Raw genomic sequence first — 16,191 nt, 5'->3', positions numbered from 1 at the left:
AACTGGTTCCCATTAGACTGTTGACTGGTACAACATGCAATGGAGAAGTGCATTACACTGGTAAATAAAAGGCATATAGAATTATAGATTGATAGCCATTAACCTTTGGGATATATTGCACTGATAGAGTCTTAGGGACATCTGCTAGTTAATGAGTGATGCTTGAGTTTACTGTGATGTCTCTGGATACTCAGAGTGGGCTGGGTCCCTTAGTTGAAAGCTACCCAGATATAACTTTGTGTTGTTTTGCATCCTTTTTCGACAGCATAAGCTGTAGTGGTGGACTCGTTTTTCGGGAGTGTAGAGGAGAGGCATGATGGAACCAAATACAACATGATAATACATACCAGGTTGCCTCTTTCCTCGCCTTACAGCCACGTCACAGCTGTTGATTATGGATTCCATAATCCTGTGCCATAATGCCACAGCAGAAGCAAACCGCATTTAGAAAGGGAAATAGTTGTTGGTGTCTTCCTATGGAAGCTATAGACAATTAAGGCAGATATTATCAGGAAACATAGCTTTCCCTTTAGGTCATATGCTGTGTATGTTGGTGGAGCATACAGTGTAAGTGACTAATTCAGTAGCTAATGCTGGAGTGGGAAGTGTGTGGATGTGTTTGAACTTGTGTAAACACATGGAGTATTAAATTGGCACTGCTCTGAGGGGAGTCAGAGGGAAGTTTGTGAAAGTGTAGTTTGGGGTCCCATTATGTTGATTGCAAGTGCAGGAGACACCTTCGATCTGCCTCTGCTAAATGTTTTGCTACTCCCAAATTTAAGAGACATAAATGGGGCTGTTGCACATTAGCTGTTCTAGCCTCAACACTTTCGAACTCCCTCCCTTTTGCAATTCGAGACCTGTCTGATTGTCAGATCTTCAGGAAGCACTTAAAGACCTGGCTGTTCCCTAGATAATGAATTCCTTTTTGTTGGCCAGCCCTGAGATCTGTTATCGGCTCCTTCATGGCTCTTATGAGACGATTTGCTGTGCTTTATAAGATTTGCACCTACCTATCTATCTACCTTCTAAGAAGCATGGAGTGTGTCGTACCTTATGTGATAGTTAGAGTTTGAGAGCCCTCTCTTAGTCTTGCCCACTGCTTCCAATCCCCTCCATGCTCAGTCTAAGACTCCTGAAGCCTGGTGACCTAAGATGCATGTGTCAGATACACCATGTCACTCAGTGGTGTGGATAGTTCTTTGCGTCTCCATTGCAGTCAGTTTCCCTGCATGCTTTTCACTGTCCACATGTGTTTTGTGATTAGGACTATAGTGCACTTGTAGGTACTCTTGTATACATGCATTGTGGTACAAAACACCAACAAATAAATAGAATGAAGTATAAATGTCATATGTACATACCAGAGGAAAAAAAACGATTTACTCCAGCTGTTAAAGTCGTCGAGGCCACTGATATCCTGGATTAAGCTGCCTTTTCTTTCCATGCAATAATCATTATGAGAGTTGGCACACTCCTGCCTCCTGTAGCTGTGTTTTAATGGTGATGCTCTTTTCAGATTTCACTTTAGGACACTCCATCTCTTGTGAAACCGCTTTGATCCAGTAACACACTCCGTGCCACAGAGCGGCCCATTTTCTGCAAGCTATTTCAGCCATCATGTTCCCAAACAGGTGTTGGGGAAGACATTTTAAGCCCCAACACAGGAAAGAGATTTACATTGCACAAAAGCGATGTACATTGCGCAAAGTGAATTAAGCCCTATTGTGGTAGAGTTGAAAGGCGATGCAGCCAATAAAACATGTGATTCAGTGTAGTTAGAGGATTGGACTGTTACTTTGTATTCACAGATTAGTTACAGCAGGTATTAACATTATTAGTAGAATGGCCAATGTATTGCATGATGTATAATTTGTAGCGCTTAGAGGCACGCAGCAGGAAGCTCCTAACACATGGGAAAAGGGATCCTAGCAAAAGGAAGTTAACATGGGGAGACACAATAATTCTGAACATTGTACATGTGAGGGTTTGACAAAGGTTTAAAATGTAAAAACATTATAGTATATGAAAACATTGTGCAACATGCAAGAGTTTTTCACTCCGTTTAAAAGTCCATGTAAGTTGCAGAATTTGTTGCTTTGCAGGGAAGGGGTTTTTCGGCTGGCCTAGGTCACAATAGGGGGATGGAAACAAGCTGTAGATGGCCAGCTGTCATAATATCGCAGAGGGGAGTAGGATGCAGAGATATTTTTGCAGAGTCTGTATGGTCAGATTGAATTGTAGATACAAGATTTCCTTGGGCACACATAGGTTCTTGCATTGCAGGGCGAAGGAAGGGTTAGTTAGTAAATCACATGCTGTCCCAGAGTTTTTATAGGCTTCAAAGGAGATAAGCAGGTTGTGGGTTAAATATAATATGGTCTGAGATGGCAGTCATACGGTAAGGCTATGTGAGGTAATAACGGAAAACTAATACTAAGACTCCAGCTGGTTTGAATTTTATTGTTATTCCAAAGGAATAATAACCTTGTAAAATCACCATCTGAGATAATGGGTTTCGATTACGTGGGTTTCGGTCACATGGTATGAATAATAATAAAGGTGGTTATTTATGGATAATATATGTATCATGTGGAAATACTTCATGTCTGACTATGGGAGAAGATCACATGTCAAAAATGTTGTACCTTATGAAAGTTTCCAATGGGAATTTTAGAGTTATGGAGATTAAGTTACGTTGTATTAGTGTTAGCCAATAAGGGGCTAAGAGATGATTTTGTAACAGAATATTTGTAATTTCGTTAAATTTTTAAACTGTATATAAGCTGCTACTTTTGTATTGATCGTGGAACACGGTTAGTTTTTCAGCTCTCATGAACTGGCTAGGCCTGCCCGATTGTAAGCATGCTGTAACCCTATTTTCTGACAGAGGTGCATTTGTCTCTTCATGGAGCTGCACTTTTCTTTGGAAGCGTTCAGCACATCCTAACACAGGTCCGCCTCCCACTGTATTTGGCCACCTCCTGCACCTAGGAAATACGCTTCTGGTCTGAGAATTGCATCTTTCACTGACATGATCAGACCTGGAAAAAATAAGTTTGGGAACCAAATAGAAATGTGACTCACATTCACGAATCACAATTCGTGACTTTTTTCTACAAACTCTTAGGATAGTGCTTGGAGGGTACATTTGGGGAAAATAAAATATTAGGTAACATTGGTCAAAACCAGCAGCTGATGGTGCACTATGTTTTCAAATGACCCACACTGGCCTACAAAAACCAGCCCACGATTGATTGGCAGGAAGGCCCTTTGAGCATTGCCATTTTGCCCTATGGGCCAGTCCGCACCTGGCTGACACTCATTATTTGCTTTCATATCTGCATCTAGCATGTTGCTTGGATGCCTTATTATTTGTTCTTTAGGCTTGATGTGAGCCTCTCTGTTTTATCAGTGCCCTCAAAAATTGATTTCTGTTTGACTGAACGAAAGAATGACTATAGTGGGTTTGATGTAAAATGCGAGGTACTCCAACAGTTGGACCTATTGCTTACTCTAGCTCCAACATCCGTCTTGGATGATGTACACATTATCCCTCTGTCCAAGTATCGAGAGACACATTACTCGGCCCTGCAGCCAATTGGCGCTGACAAGCAGCAAATAAGGAATATGTGTTTATTTTCTTTGCTTCTAAGGAATTGTTATATGAAAATGTGCTTTCTGCATATTTATGGCACTAATGGTGTGGGACAGGGGCGGCGAAGATGAAGTGAGCTGTGAGCGTGTGTGCGCATGTGTGTGGTGTGTGTGGATGGAGTAAGGGCTGTGGTGTGATTTCACATAGTGGAAACATTGCATTGATGGGAAATGCAATTAAAGGTGTTCTTTTAAGGGCAAAAATTGCCATTTTGGAGTCAAGCCATCACAAATGTGGTCATACTGCGGGTAATATTGGCATTTTGGGGCAAGACCATTACAGATGTGGTCTTACAGGGCCAAATACTGGCATGTTAGGTCAAGGAAGGCGTAGGTGTTCTCCTAAAGGGGCAAGTAATGGCATGTTGGGGGAAGTCATCACTGGCAGGTTCTTGGAGGGACAAAATACTGGCATGTTGGGGCAAAGCCATCAGTCGTGGGTTTTTACAGCAACACATACTTGCATATTGGGGCAAAGCCATTACTGGTGTGTTTTCAGATGGTGTAAAAATTGACATGGTAGAGCGAAAGCTGTCACAGAAGTGCTCTTACAAGTTCATATGCTGACTATTTTGGTCAAAGCCATCACTGGGGTGTTCTTACTCAGGCAAATTAAATACATGTTTGCAGTTTTAAGACAGGACTAAATCATACTGACTACTGCCACTGTGAAACAAAAAGATGAACTCATGGAAATATTTGGTCGCCATATAGTGGCAGTGTCACTTTTATTTCAAATATTAGTATGGCAGCATACTAATCCATCCATCTATATTAATCCATCCATTTACAATCCTTTTTGGAATGTCAATGCAGTGAGCATTCGTTTGTCAAAAAAATGGTTATGCAGCCTAACGGGACAATGTGAGGGGTCACATATGAGAGGCGGACACAAAGTTATAATGTTTTCACCATTAGACATCTTTATTAAAATAAAAGGGATGGATAAAGGCCTCTCTATCCCTTTTCATAAAGAGAGTTTCCATATCTAGGAAACTAAAACTAAAGATCAGTCTCTGTCTTGTTGTCAGAATTATGTAAACTGTCCTTTTGTCCAAAATATACTAGTCTGCCCCTCACACTAGAAATGAACAACTAAGGGTGTAAGGAAATGTCTCTGACTTATGCTTGGCAATAAGTGTTCACAATTAAAGGAAATAAATTAATCCAATACAATAGTCTTTTCCAGGGAGAAATCCTTGGATCCAGAGGGTGGTTCCCTTCCCCTGGATTTCTCAGGTAGGATGGCAAAAGTGTCTTTTCATACAACAACTTCCTAAGGATGGCAGAATTGTCTCTTTCAAACAATAGTTCCTTAAGAATCGTACAAGCCTCTCTTTCAAGAAACAGTTTCTTTGATTCCTTATACCTGATACAGAAAGTTTCTGTACAAACAATATGTCCACCATTGAGCTCTTTCTATTTTTCTTTGCACTGAGTTCACAAACCAAAGAGGTCTTATTCATGATGAGAGTTTCCATATAGGGTTCTCTTATAAATCTCTTTGATATGTTAGCGGACCACCTGATATACTAGTCTATCAGAAATCCTCAAGTGAGTTCTTTAGGTCTCTGCTTATACCCTTTCACCAAGTATTTTGATTTTAACAGGAAAAGGTCTCTGTCTAATTTCAAAACCTCCACTTGCCTGTTTTTTTAAAGTCTCTGGTATGTTTGTTTTACCATGCGTTCTGCATGTGTTCTGCAAAAGTGTGTTTCCTTCTATGACTTTAATGGACTTCCTGGTATACTCCTCTGCCAGGAGTCCTGTAGTAGGTTCATCAGATCCCCTGGTATACTCCCCTGCCAGGTATCTTCCCACAATGTTAATGTGCTTATTCTTTTTTTAAAAAAAATGTTTTGATTCATTTATTGTGCAATTTAGTTTATACAAAACTTTAAGCACATGAAAAACAACAAGAAATTAAGAAGGAAAGAAGTTAATAAAAGAGAAATATGAAACACACTTCATCTATTTACATGAAATAATCTACAATTTACGAAGAGTTAAAATTCAGTAGGCATACACAGATTTTAAAATGTCATCAATACTTTGTTCCATGTATAAAAAGCTGCAGCATTATGACTTTTGAGTTTGCCGCAGATAATGTGGGCCAAAATTGGTCCTTAGCAATTTCCTCTATATTTATTACAAAGTCAGCCTAAGCCCTCTCATAGCACTGTTTCATTTTCAGACAGTTCATCAAAATGCCAGCACCTGGATTTTTTTCCCCCGCAATTCAGCAATAAAGATGTTTCTATCTAATACAACAGCACTACTGGCCATTAGCTGGAATAACTCATTGGTATTTAGACTGTCCTTCAAGAACTTCGCATACAGTATAGTTTTTTGGACCCGCCAGATTGTCATTAATGTGGTTACCCCATATTCTAATCTCAATGCTTCCAACGGTACAAAATTTGGGACATTTATCAAAGAACGCAATAGTTTAACTTCAAATAGCTCCAACCAACAAACAGGCCTGTATTCTAGGACAGCCAGTCCATATAAGATGGCTGGTATCATGCTTGAACGGTAGATCTCAAGTAGACCCTCGATATTGTATGCCTCACAATGTACTGTGCAGTGCTTTATTGTCAGCCATTTTTTCCCATGTTTTAGCAATGACCTTCTCACCATAATATGTGCTTCTGGGATTTGTTTTTATAGGAAAGCCCATATATGTATATTCCACATCTTTTTCCAGGGGAATGTTTTTTATGCCACACATAGTTGCTCTTTAACCCAATCTTTTTACCCAAGTGCATAGTTTTTGACTTGGCTATGTTTATGCCCATGTCCTTTTTAACAGCATATTTGCCTAACGCGCTCATCGATCGCTGTAAACCAATTTGAGTAAGATCTAATATTATTATGTCACCAGCGTAAGAGAGCCATGGTATCCGCACACCATTTATTTTTTGGGGAAAATTTCGGATTGAGCAAAAGGCCTGTTTTAAAACCGCAGTATATAAATTGTACAAAATTGGGGCTAAGACACACCCTTGTTTTAGGCCACGATTTGTTACTTGATATTTAGTACATTGTCCTGCACGATTTAAACAAACCGGAATAGATGTATTTGTATACAACTGCTGAATGTAGTATAATAAATGTTCATCTAGTCCCCAGGTTTTAAGCTTATTCCAAAGCAAATTTCATGGGACACAGTGAAAGGCTTTACTAAAGTCTATAAAGCAACAGTACAAGTTAGGCCTGTTTTCCTTCACCATTTCAGCCATTAGGTACTGCACTACACACATGTTAGTAACTGTGTTGTGGCATTTTCCAAAACCCACCTGGAAGCAGCAAAGTATTTTATTTTCCTTCGCCCATTGAGTGAGTCTCGTCATGGCTAAAAGACGATAATTATGCAGATCCAATCTATCGCCCTTTTTAAAGATAGGAACCAGTACAGATTTGCACCATGTATCTGGTATACTGCCATATGTTTCTATATGCTTATAAAGATTATTTAAGAGCCGGGCCCACAATGCAGGGTGTGCTTATTCAACTTCAACTTGCCTGGTGCTTTTGACTGCCAGGACTTCCTCTCATCTGATTCCATGATTCCTTGGCACACTCTCCCGCCAGGTATCTTTCCACAGTGTCTTATTTGTCTGTGCATTGCGAAAGGATTGCCTGGTATACTCCGCTGCCAGGAATCCCCTTCTGGGGTCTTGCAGATCTGTAAAGTTGGAGAGCCCAATGGCAGAGAGAAACACCAAGTGAATAGTGCAAGGCCCTAGAAAGGTCTAAGAAAAATAGATGTGGAACTCAGCACTGAGCATTGAAGTAATCGTCAGCATCACCTTGGTGAATATCAATAGACTATATGAACATCTATACATTAGCCACCAAATATGCACTCAAATGGAATTCTGTCAGCTGAAATGTTTAAATAAATCTGTGCTAGGTAATATGAATAGATTGATTACTCGAAGCTGCACAAGGCCACATTGGATCACTGTATTGAGAACACACACACACAAACCCATACTCACACGTTGAGAGAGTGTGAGAAATATATCTAGATACACATGTAATTTTCAGTTATACTGTCTACTGTAGAGTACAGTGATGAAATGTGGCCAAGTGTTTACTATCAGATAAGAGGTAGCGTGTCTGGTATTGAACAGATAATCACTATTCACTGAGGAAGATAAAAAAAGAAAAAAGGCAAAAGGTAGATCATCTACAGAGATGTTGAACCCCACGTCCAGTTTCCCTTTAGCCCTTCCCTTTAATGAGCCCTTATTTTATATTTTGTGTTTTATTTTGTACTAGCTGTACCACCCGGCGTTGCACGGATGTGTAGCTGGCATACATGTGTGGGTCTGCTATAGCCTTGTGTATGTTTTATTGTGTCATAACTTCCTATTTTGGAAAATTTCAAAATCGTCAATCTCCTGAAATCGCCTATACTGATAGCACAGTGCCGGACACCGCTCCACTCCTGTGCAGGGCGAATGGGTGCGGTTGGTCAAATTTCACTATCGCCAGCACACCCCAGACTTTTATGTTGACCTCGGGCCAAAAGCCGTATTTCAAATTTCAATCATGTGTTATTCAATCACATTTAGCTCATTATAGTCATCATTGAAAAAGAGATCAGCCTTGTGAGCTATGCTCAAATCACAGACAGAACTCCTTTTTAAAAAATTCAGATTAGTTCTTTTACACTACAAGTGCTCTGGTTTTGAAGATCGTACCAGTGTATTTAAGTTTGTGAATAGGTTAGTACGTCTCTATGCATTGTGTGCTATCTTGGGGATAGCATACAATGCCCACACTGCAGAACTGTACACAAGTTGGGAATGGCCAAATCTTGCACATGGACTTAGAGGTTTGGATTCTGCACCACAGTGTCGGGAGATGCAATAACGTTTATTTTAGGTGCATTGACGGTGGAGGGAAAAATAAATAAATGTGTGTCACGTGGCTCCCTGAGATGCAGAGCAAATCTCACATCATCCATTGGTTGGTGTAGATTACAAATGTCAATGAGAAATAATGATGCAAATAAGCTCCCACAAAAACAACTTGAAACATAACTGCTATCGGATAGGACCGTCATGGTCCCATCACTGCCTGAACATTGCCTCCCGGCTCACAGAATGTGATTTAATTGTAATTGACTCAGTGGGGGGATGAAGGAGGGCAAGGGCGGCAAGAGATTTTTTTTCTATCCTCCCAACAAATCAATATTCCCAGGTTTCAGAGAGAGAATCCATGGGGTTGTTCAGGTTGTAAACTGGTGCAACCACCAGAGCATTCCTCTTGTAAATCAGAGCTCTGACATGAGATTCGGTGGCAGCTAAGGGCTCTCCAAATCAGCCAAAGGTCCATCACTCATCTAAAATCAAGATACAATTTTAGAAAGAAAGTAAGGACTGTGTGTTTTCATTCCTGAATGAGAATGTTGTTGATCATTACTTTACAGTAAGCTCCCTCTTCTGGGAGTTCTCTAGTAATTCAGAAGCTGGGGACATAAATGTCATATGCCACGGGGATGAACACCCCTCAGTTTTTTTGGCAAACATTACAGGCCAGCAAAAAAATAGAAACCAATTGGCGAGATTGAAAAGAGGCCTTATAGATTATGCTAATGTTTAGCTTTTGCTTGGGGTTGCTGGGAACTCATCTCTGTCCTCCTTCATGCCCATCTTTCTGGTATTTCTGGTATGAGGGCCTGGATACTGGCCTCTCTTTGGGCTTCTGTTTCCTAAGCAAGTTTCAATGTGACACCCTACAAATTCCTTCCTTGGCCACTTCGTGTAAAGCTGAGACTGGAGTTCACTCTTCATGCATATTATTCGGACTGCCTTGCAGGGGAGAAACCACCAAGTGGTGAAGAAGAGCCTGTATCTGCACTAATTGTATTTCATGTATCTTTTCTACAGATCCCGCTCAGGTCTTCAGTCATCCTGTAGGAATGACCCTTGTCCATGTACTTTGGATCGTGGGCATATGCCTGGCAGTCGCTATCTCTGGGGCTGTGTTCATCACTGGATTCTGGAAGACAAACTGGTGAGTGTGTGGTGGTCTCCCTTCCTTCCCTTGCTCTCTCCATTTCCTGCCACATGCTTAGAGGCCCGCACAATGAGAACTACAAGCTTTAGGGCGCCCATAGTTAGTTCCTTAGGGCCTCATCACGAGCTTGGCGGTAACCCTTAAATCCGGCGGTAGCGCTGTTATTGCCGGATTTAAGGGTCCGCCAAATCAGGGCTTCGGCTGATTTCCCAAATCTGCCGAAATTTCACGCTCATACCGCTGGCGGGAAATCCGCCAGCGGTAAGAGCGTGAAATTTCCCCATTGAGCCCACTGGGGAATGGGGCATTCCTGAATGGGCTCAATGGGGAATGGGGATTTCCAATTCCACCAAACCCGTGATCCGGCGCTAATGGCGCCGGTGGTTTTGGTGGTAGGGCAGATAACGCCAGCGCTATTAGCGCCCTGGCGTTACCGCCCAACTCGTGATGAGGCCTTAGAAGTGGTTTGGATATAGGATAATAAGTTGCTTTCCTGATAAAACTGTGTCTATAAAATGTTATTGGCAAATCCAACACTCTTTGCTCGGGGGTAGGAGCAAACAGAGACCACTGGATTAATAATAAAGTAAAAAGATGCCTGTCCACCGCGGTGGATGAGAATCTTTTACTTTGTCTATAGTGTTGTTCAGTCTGGGTGTGTATATACTATTATGCACACATTTTGGGGTCTTTGGACAAAGCTACCAGGTATGTAGAATCAATGAATGCAATTATTGGGATTTAGCACATTTTCCGATGATATGAGCACCATCTCAGAGCACATTATCAAGTCATCACCACAATGACTTAATTGTCCCATCATACTTATTCATTATTTGTAAAGTTTCAAAGATGTGTGCAAGTTAATGTGAGCTCACATAGCAATGTTAAGTAACATAGTGAAAAAAGAATATGTCCACGGGTATTATGCAAACACTTGCTTCCACATATTTTTGGACCTCTCAGGGTCCTTCTATACCCCCACTATCTCACACCCCTATACCATTCAGAATTATTAGAAACCCTGCGCTCAGGCCTCCCTTGGCACAAAGGCATGATTCACAACGCTGTACCCCCTCGGGTTACACGGATTGCTCCCCAAGCATATTTCTTCATGGCCTCAGGCACTTGAGAATTATTCCGACCATTCCTCAATTTGCTCATAGATCCATCTCCCTACTATCTCCAACCAAATCACTTTTGCTGTTTCTCTTAGACTCCCTCTCTCACTCTACCAACCATCTTTGCAGAGGCTCAAACCACAGCTATCTAGCTGATACTCAGGCAGATTATTCTCCTTCCCCAGCATCTACTACTACCTTTGGTGAACTGAAAAAGGCCCACACCCAAAGAACCTTCCGTATCATCCCACGCTTTTAAGATGACTGACTACACTCAAGCACACTCCCAACTCCCACAATGTTTCTAATAGACAAAACCAGGTAAGCCAAGATTCCATACCGCCCAAGATTGCAGATTAACACATGAGGTGACTACCCTCTGCCCCTACAAACCCAACAACTCCCTGCACCTCTGGTAACACTACGTCCCCAACCTGTATTCTTCTCAATGTGTGATCTTTCCCAAAACACAAATTCGAGATTCATGACTTCATCGCCAACCAGCACCATCTCTTTTCTTTTTTACTGAGACATGGCTCATGAGACATGAATAAGGCAATGCCCACAACCTACAAAATAATACTGAAGAACAGAGGTGAAAGCTCGTAGAATTAATCTAATTTTCAAGGATTCATTAGACATATCCTTTTTCCATGAACTTGCAGCACCCCGTGAACCTGTGCTCATTAAATGGGGCATCACATCCTCCTTTTCATCTCCTTTCATCTCATATACAGACCTTGGGCTACAATGCTTACATTTGAGTTGAACTTGCTGATTTTATTTCCAGCTCTCTCTCCGAACACCTCAATCTATATATATTAGACAGCTTTAGTATCTGGCTAGAATAGGCTCTGCAATACACTCATACCACACATTGAAATATTAGACCTTCATATGCTCAGCTGTAAGGCAACACACAGGTCCAGGTAAAATGCCATTTTTTGCCCCTTTAATTTTCTAAGGGCTGACCACCCAGCCCTGCTCTTCCCAGTGAGTTTGCCAGTAAGGCCAGAGCATTCTACATCGGGTAAAAATGCTTGCTATAAAATTGACTGATTTTTTTGTCTGGGTATGGTAACCCAGACAGCTTGAAGGACCTGCGTGGATTACTACTCTGAGTTATTTTTTAATACTCTTATTTAGATCTGTTATATACTCTTCTTTTGAAAAAATGATACTGTAGTACAAAGTGGTTCAAAAGTTTGTAAAATGTTTTATTCCAAAAAAGGGATGGAAATGGCCTGTGAAATTTGTGTCCAATGCATTTTGATCATTATGACCATCTTCAGGAACAATTTCCAGACACAAAAGATATGTACAAAAAAATAATATTAAATATGAATATTATTCAAAGATTATGTTGTTGGTTTAAACTTCAAAAGATATTGTACACTCATTCGTAATTAAGCACTCCTATTTACCAGGCTTCAGTTTCTTAGCTTGGCAATTACCATATACTTATTTTCTCTGATCTGGAGCCCTTGAATGTGTCTGTAATACATTTGATTCTCACTTAATGATATACATTTCTAAGATTCCTCAATACAGATATTATACATTATGTAGAACATTAGGTATACATGATACCCTAATAGCTTCTTGGCTGTATTACCCAAGGGTTCCTTTCCAAAGAAGGGAATATAACAGATCTAAATAAGAATATTACAAAAGAACTCAAGTGCTAATCCACGCAGGCCCTTCCAGCCGTATGGGTTACCATACCCAGACAAATAGTCAGCCAATTTTTGCACATCACTCCATTGTGCAAATGGAGCGTCATCTGGCAACCGTACCAAATAACTTAGAATAAAGCACAACAGACACTTGAATCATTTCTTGTTTAAATACAGCTCTGCCCGCTCAACTCCACCGAGTAATCCAACAAATGCTTGCTATAGGAATTTAAAATGCATGAACCTTGAACTTGAACATATCACATTACTGAAGGAAACTACCCCCACTTTCTCCACTATATTAACCCCACTATCAGCAACAAAAGCCTTCTATAATTGGCCATACAAAGCACTTGATTTAACTACCACCCTGAAACAAGGCAAAACCCCCAAACCACTTAATAGGCTTTATTGGTTCTCTGGTCACCTAAACAAAACTTCAGCAGGCAAACAATTCACTGATCTACATCTGGAGAATGAATCACAGACAGAGCGACAAAGTGTCTTACCTTACCAACAAACGTGGCTATCACTCAGAGAGCCATAAAGCCAAATACAAAATAATGTGTTTTTTTTTTTATTATTATTTTATTGGTTAAACAGATGAAACTTTAACAATTCTCCATCTTCAGTACTATCACTTCTAGTAGATGTCCATTGTTTATAAGTACGTGGGTATCCATGTATCCATTCCTATGTCTACATCTCAACAGGAGGTCTTGATGGAAACTTCGCCAGATACGGTGGGTCTCCTTGTCAGTGTCTTTGTTTAAGTTGTGTACATTCCTCACCTGCTTGCGATCCTTTTCTTCCTTCTTTGATTCTTTTATACTGTCAGGCTTATTATTTTCTTCCAGAGTTTCTAATCGGAAACCCTTTCTTTTAAGGATGTCACTGGCCTCCAGCAATTTCTGCTTGATCCTATTGGATGTTAAGTGGAGGATTACTTGGTCCATCCGCTTTTCTCTTGGGAATTCAACGATTTTTATATCATCTGTGTTTGATTGGAGAGAGTCATCACATAGCTTCTATTTAACACCACCCTTTTTGGGCCTTTTGATGTTGTTTCTAACTTTAGGTAGCATCCTTTAGATGGTCTAGTTTCCTTGGGGCTTTGCAGGATTGAGGCATTTCTCGGCTCTTTTTCGGGATATTCACCTTCTTTTATTTTCCTTTGTGAGGTTGGATGGGACCTTTCTTGTTGTTTTCGTTCGAGATTATCTTTGATGTCATCCTCCTTCCTTTTTTTCCCAGGGTTTTGAAATGGATTGAGTCACTTTGATCCTCACAGAGGGGACCTCTATATGCGGAATCTGCCTTTTTTCCAGGTAACTTGGTCATGTTTGTCGGTTTCACACTTTTGGGTTTCGGCGTCTTTACACGTTTTAGTTGCATTCCCAAGTCAACGGTTTCCCAGTTATCTATGGTTTGCCAGTCGATAAACTGATACTATCCCATTTTCCCTCCTCAGTGTTTTTGTTCATTATTTCAATCAAGTCACCTAGGTCCGCAGTTTGCTCCGTCTCATCCCATTCTTCCTCTTCTGTTTCCACAGTGTGTTTTTTGCTAACTTTTCCCCGACATCCATCGGCATGTCTGACTCTCTCATAGTCAATTCTCTTCTAGGTTTCTTTGCACACTGTGAGCTTTCTCTTTTAGGTGGTGTTCTCAAATTCCCCAGGAAAGCTCTCGAACCATTTACTTTCCGTTTTAGGATTTCATTCTTTGTTTTTTTTCTCCATTTTCTAGCTTTTTCTTATGTGCCCCCTTTCCATTCTGAAGGTCCTGGCCGTTGGAGTTTCCGCCTGCAAAAATGGCAAAATTTGATTGTTCCAGTTTCGATGCAGGTGCACTTCTTTCCTCCACCTTCTCTCTTGGGGAGACCAGGATTACATCTTCCAGCGGGATGCCTATTTGTTTAGGGTGTCTATTATCACCTTGTATCAGTTTCATTGGCCCCTTTCCTCCCTTTACGTTATCATCCCGAGGGGCCAGCTCGATTTTCTGTTTGTAAAGGGTTATCATCCATTTGCAGTCCTCAAGGACTGCCTCCATTAGTAGTGATTTATCATTTGTGTCTCTTCTCGCTAAGTCACTGAGGCGGTTTTGCCAGAGTTGCATTTGCTCCGCTTCCTTATTCATTCGGATGTCCGCACTCAGTGAAGATTCCATTTGCAGATTTGCTGCTTTGATTTGGGTATTAGTGCTAGCAACTTCTTGGAGAGAGTCCTTTATCACCTCGTAGAGCTTTAGAAAAGGTGCGAGAGTGATATTCAAAGATGCCATGATCACTTTTTGAGTATGATCAGTATCCACTTGCCTTTCAGTTTTCCAGACTTGCTTGAATATTTGTGACATTTGCTCTTTAAACAACTCTGCTTGGGACAAGCTTTTGTCCTCGCAAGCTGATGTTTGAGTCCTTTTGGTTGAGGATTTTTTCTCGTGGGGCTTAGTGGAGATCATGGCGGGGTCCACATCATTAGAGGATGTCTCTTTTGCTTGTTCTTTGTCTAAGGCTGCCATTTTTTCATTAATGAAGGAGAAACTTTTCCTTTTTTCTCTTTCAATTTTCCCCGTTAAGATCGTTATGTGTTCCATAATTTTATTCGCTAGACTAGATTTACTTTGACTGGTTCCTAGCGAGTTTGGGTATACGTTGTTTCTTAAGCTTCCTGACAATCGCGCTCTCTTAACTGGTGTTCGTGCTTGATCGTAACACCACCCAAATTCGGGGATTTCCATTGTCATTTCCTGGATGGGCCTAGAGCAGGGGCTACCATCATCTCCCAGATTGTCATTAGCCTTAGCCGTAGCTTCATATTGTATGCTAACTTGATGACTTCTGCCCTTGTCCCCTTGATTTCTGTGGTCTTCCGTGTATGGCAGGAAGATATTGAATCCTGCCGGTTCTGTCCCTGTAGGGACTATTTGGTGGGATTTTTTCCCCTTGGCGGACTTGGGGCCCTGCGGGGCTTTATCTAGAATGCCTAACTCGGTCTAGTCCCAAGGGCTTACATTCTCCCATACGGCCTCAGTTGATATGGAAGCGCATGGGGTATGTTCTAGGGAGTACCTTTGTACTATTGGAATCTGTAGTCTTGAATTCCTCCCCTGACCTACTCTTAGTTAAATTACTCGATGGACAGTCATGCGATTCCTTAATTGGTGAGGGCGGCCCTTCCCGAGTCGGGGGAGTCAGGTCAACAACAATTACAGGTATCGCGTTTTGACTTGCAGCATGAACTCCAACGGTCTTGTCGGGGAGTTGTGACTCTCCCCGAGGGGAGTCATTAGAGCAGTCCTCTTCGGTTGCTCTGGATTTTTCCATTAGGTCTAAATTCAATTTATCTTTTAATGTCCTCGACCTATTTGAGGCTTCCTCGAGGGTCTCACACAGTTCAGGACCCAAGCAGGTGTCATGCTCTATCTGAAGAGTGATACAATCGGTCTGGCCATTTTCCCCAACATAACTGGCCTCTTGCACCCCCGGGCTCCCCAGGATCGGGCATACTTCAGCCACTTGGATTTTGCCAAGGACCAGGGGCGGCAAACTTGTGCTCTCTGCTGGAATTGGAGTGGAGCTAGCATTATGGAGATGAGCGAGTTTGGAGGTAGAATCTGGATTGCTCTCATCTTCCAGAGACACTTGTGTATAGGCGCGTTATAAATGCCATATCATATCATATCATACCAGTGAGCTCTTT

General features: G+C 41.4%; 1 protein-coding gene across 1 annotated transcript in view; it reads left to right on the top strand.

Annotated features, from left to right (window-relative positions):
- IL2RB (interleukin 2 receptor subunit beta) overlaps nt 1-16,191 on the top strand; it is a 260,299-nt gene that overhangs the window by 229,773 nt on the left and 14,335 nt on the right. Inside the window, exon 8 of the mRNA XM_069653014.1 lies at nt 9,561-9,687. Within this exon, the coding sequence (XP_069509115.1) occupies nt 9,561-9,687 (127 nt within the window). The remainder of the gene's footprint in view (nt 1-9,560; nt 9,688-16,191) is intronic.

The sequence above is a fragment of the Ambystoma mexicanum genome, chromosome 3q (assembly GCF_040938575.1).
Source record: "Ambystoma mexicanum isolate Mex_15411 chromosome 3q, UKY_AmexF1_1, whole genome shotgun sequence".
NCBI lineage: Eukaryota > Metazoa > Chordata > Amphibia > Caudata > Ambystomatidae > Ambystoma > Ambystoma mexicanum.
This window is presented reverse-complemented; position numbering and strand designations above follow the sequence as displayed.